At 38.0% G+C, this 2,306-nt stretch overlaps 1 protein-coding gene across 1 annotated transcript; it reads right to left on the bottom strand.

Annotated features, from left to right (window-relative positions):
• Nucleotides 1-285: 285 nt before the first annotated feature.
• LOC102377762 (olfactory receptor 4S2-like) lies at nt 286-1,212 on the bottom strand. Its single transcript, XM_006033963.1, has one exon. The coding sequence runs from the start codon at nt 1,210-1,212 to the stop codon at nt 286-288; it is 927 nt and encodes a 308-aa protein (XP_006034025.1).
• Between the last annotated feature and the right edge of the window lie 1,094 nt (nt 1,213-2,306).

Here is a 2,306-nt window from a genome sequence, read left to right as displayed (position 1 = left end):
ACAGAATGACACCTTCAGTGTACTCCATTGTAATGATGATGCTAATAATAATTAATCAAATTAAGTTAACAAAATGTACAAAAGTATTTATTTTTCACACAAATTTAAATATTGCAAGCTTTTCTATTAAAAGAGTCACACAATAGCAATATTCATAGGAAATGTTTGTGAGGTTTTCACTGCAAAACTAATAGCCAATAACAATATTGTTTTTTCTCTAAAATGCTGGTGAAATCTAGTTTATCCATCAGTTTCTAAAAGTCCTATTCTAACACCTAACAATTTTCATTTATTGTCAAAGCTCACTTTTTGGATCCACATTTTTCTCATGGCATTTTTCACCTCTTCATTTCTCAGGGTATAAATCAACGGGTTCAGCATAGGGGTGAAGACAGTGTAGAACACAGAGACAGTCTTATCTTCTGAGAAGGTTGTTGATGGTCGTAAGTACATGAAGATACATGGCCCAAAATATAAAACCACTACAGTGATGTGGGAGGTGCAAGTGGAGAGAGCTTTGAGGCGCCCTTCTGTAGAACACTTTCTCAAGTAGACTAAGATCACAATATATGATGTAACTAACACAACAAAACAGGTCAAGGAAAGCATCCTCGTATTAGCAACAACGAGGCCAACAATGTAGGTGTCAGTACAAGCTAGTTTCAACAAAGGGTGCACATCACAGAGATAATGATCAATCTCATTAGGCCCACAGAACGGGAGCTGAGTGGTCAAGAGAGTCTGTATAATGGCATGCAGAAAGCTCCCTGTCCAAGAACCCAATACCATCCAGCCACAGACATGCCCAGTCATCATGTTCATGTAATGAAGTGGTTTGCAGATAGCAATGTACCGATCATAAGCCATCACTGTGAGGAGGAATACCTCAGTACCACCAAGGAAATGGCAAAAGAAGAGCTGTGTCATACAACAAGAGAATGAGATGGTTTTCCTCTCAGCAAGAAAGTCTGCAATCATTTTGGGAGCTATAACTGTAGAGTAGCAGATGTCCACAAAGGAAAGGTAGCTCAGAAAGAAATACATGGGGGAAATCAGGCTCTGACTCCTCTTGACAGTGATAATGATGAGGAGGTTTCCCACTACAATAACTGTACAGAACACTGAAAACAGCACAAAACAGATTTTTTCTGTCTCCTGGCTTTGAGAAAGTCCCAGTAAAACAAATTCAGACACATTATGTGCAGGTTTCATGTGGTCAGTGCATATAACCAGCATTCAGCAAGATGTTAATTCACCTGCCAAGACACAAAATAAAGAAATAAACACTAGGCAGCTATTCAACAATGATGATGAAAATACTAAGATCATTATTTAAAAAGGAGAATTTTGGTATTTATTAACTTTCTTTAGAGTCTATAAATATGATAATTTTTAATTTAAAAAAATAAAGGGACAATATAGATTCAATGAACTGGGGTGGTAATCTCAGAATTCACTGCATTTTCTTTACTCAGAAAAGAGACTCTAGAAAGTCTTGGTGGAAAATTCTACCTTGATTATCCTTTGCCACGAAACTCTCCCTTGTGTGTCTTATATTTTATTAGTACAATTTCAATTCAAAATTCTTAAGGGCACCTGGGGATAAATCCTGTTTAATTTTATGCATCAGATTGCATGTTCACAAACACCTAAGTCCACTTCTTGCCTCTGGGTATGCAAGCACTCCTCAGTAAGGCTCCACTCTGGCCATGCAGGTATGAAGTTAAATAGGATTCCCAGATACATGTGTAATGCTAGTTACATCTTGTAATTTTAGTTGCAGAAAAAACAGGACTTGCAGGTGTTCAATATCACAGGAGGATCTTTCCATGATTTAGACCAATTACCTGACCAGCTGGGTAGCCAGTAAAGGGAGAAATATAGGACCAGGAGGAAGAGAGCAAGGCCAAAGGTGTCTCTCTTATCAAGATGACTGCTCCCCTGGATAAATAGGGGCCCTGGTTTCTAATATGAATCTTTTCTGCCAGAAACTTTCCCATTGTTCTCCATCCTTTTTATCCAATGAATACTAAATGCAAAAAAAAAAAAAAAATAAAAGTACAATGGTTCTGCTCAAAAGGAACTATTCACTGTGCCCTGTTGCTTAAACTACTTTACTAGTTAAGGTGGAGATACAGGTTTAACCCCACTCCAGATAATTGTAGCCTAGAGCCAATGTCTCCTACTCACTAGGCTAATGCTTTAACCACTAAGTAACAGGGAATAAACATAGAATACCCTTCCTCATCCTTTATTTGAAGGCTGGTAGGCATGGAAGCAGGGCAAGACAAAACCCCACAAACTGT

This window comes from Alligator sinensis, unplaced genomic scaffold, assembly GCF_000455745.1.
Source record: "Alligator sinensis unplaced genomic scaffold, ASM45574v1 scaffold706_1, whole genome shotgun sequence".
Lineage (NCBI taxonomy): Eukaryota > Metazoa > Chordata > Crocodylia > Alligatoridae > Alligator > Alligator sinensis.
Note: the sequence above shows the minus strand (reverse complement) of the source record. Positions and strands in the feature narration are given on the sequence as shown.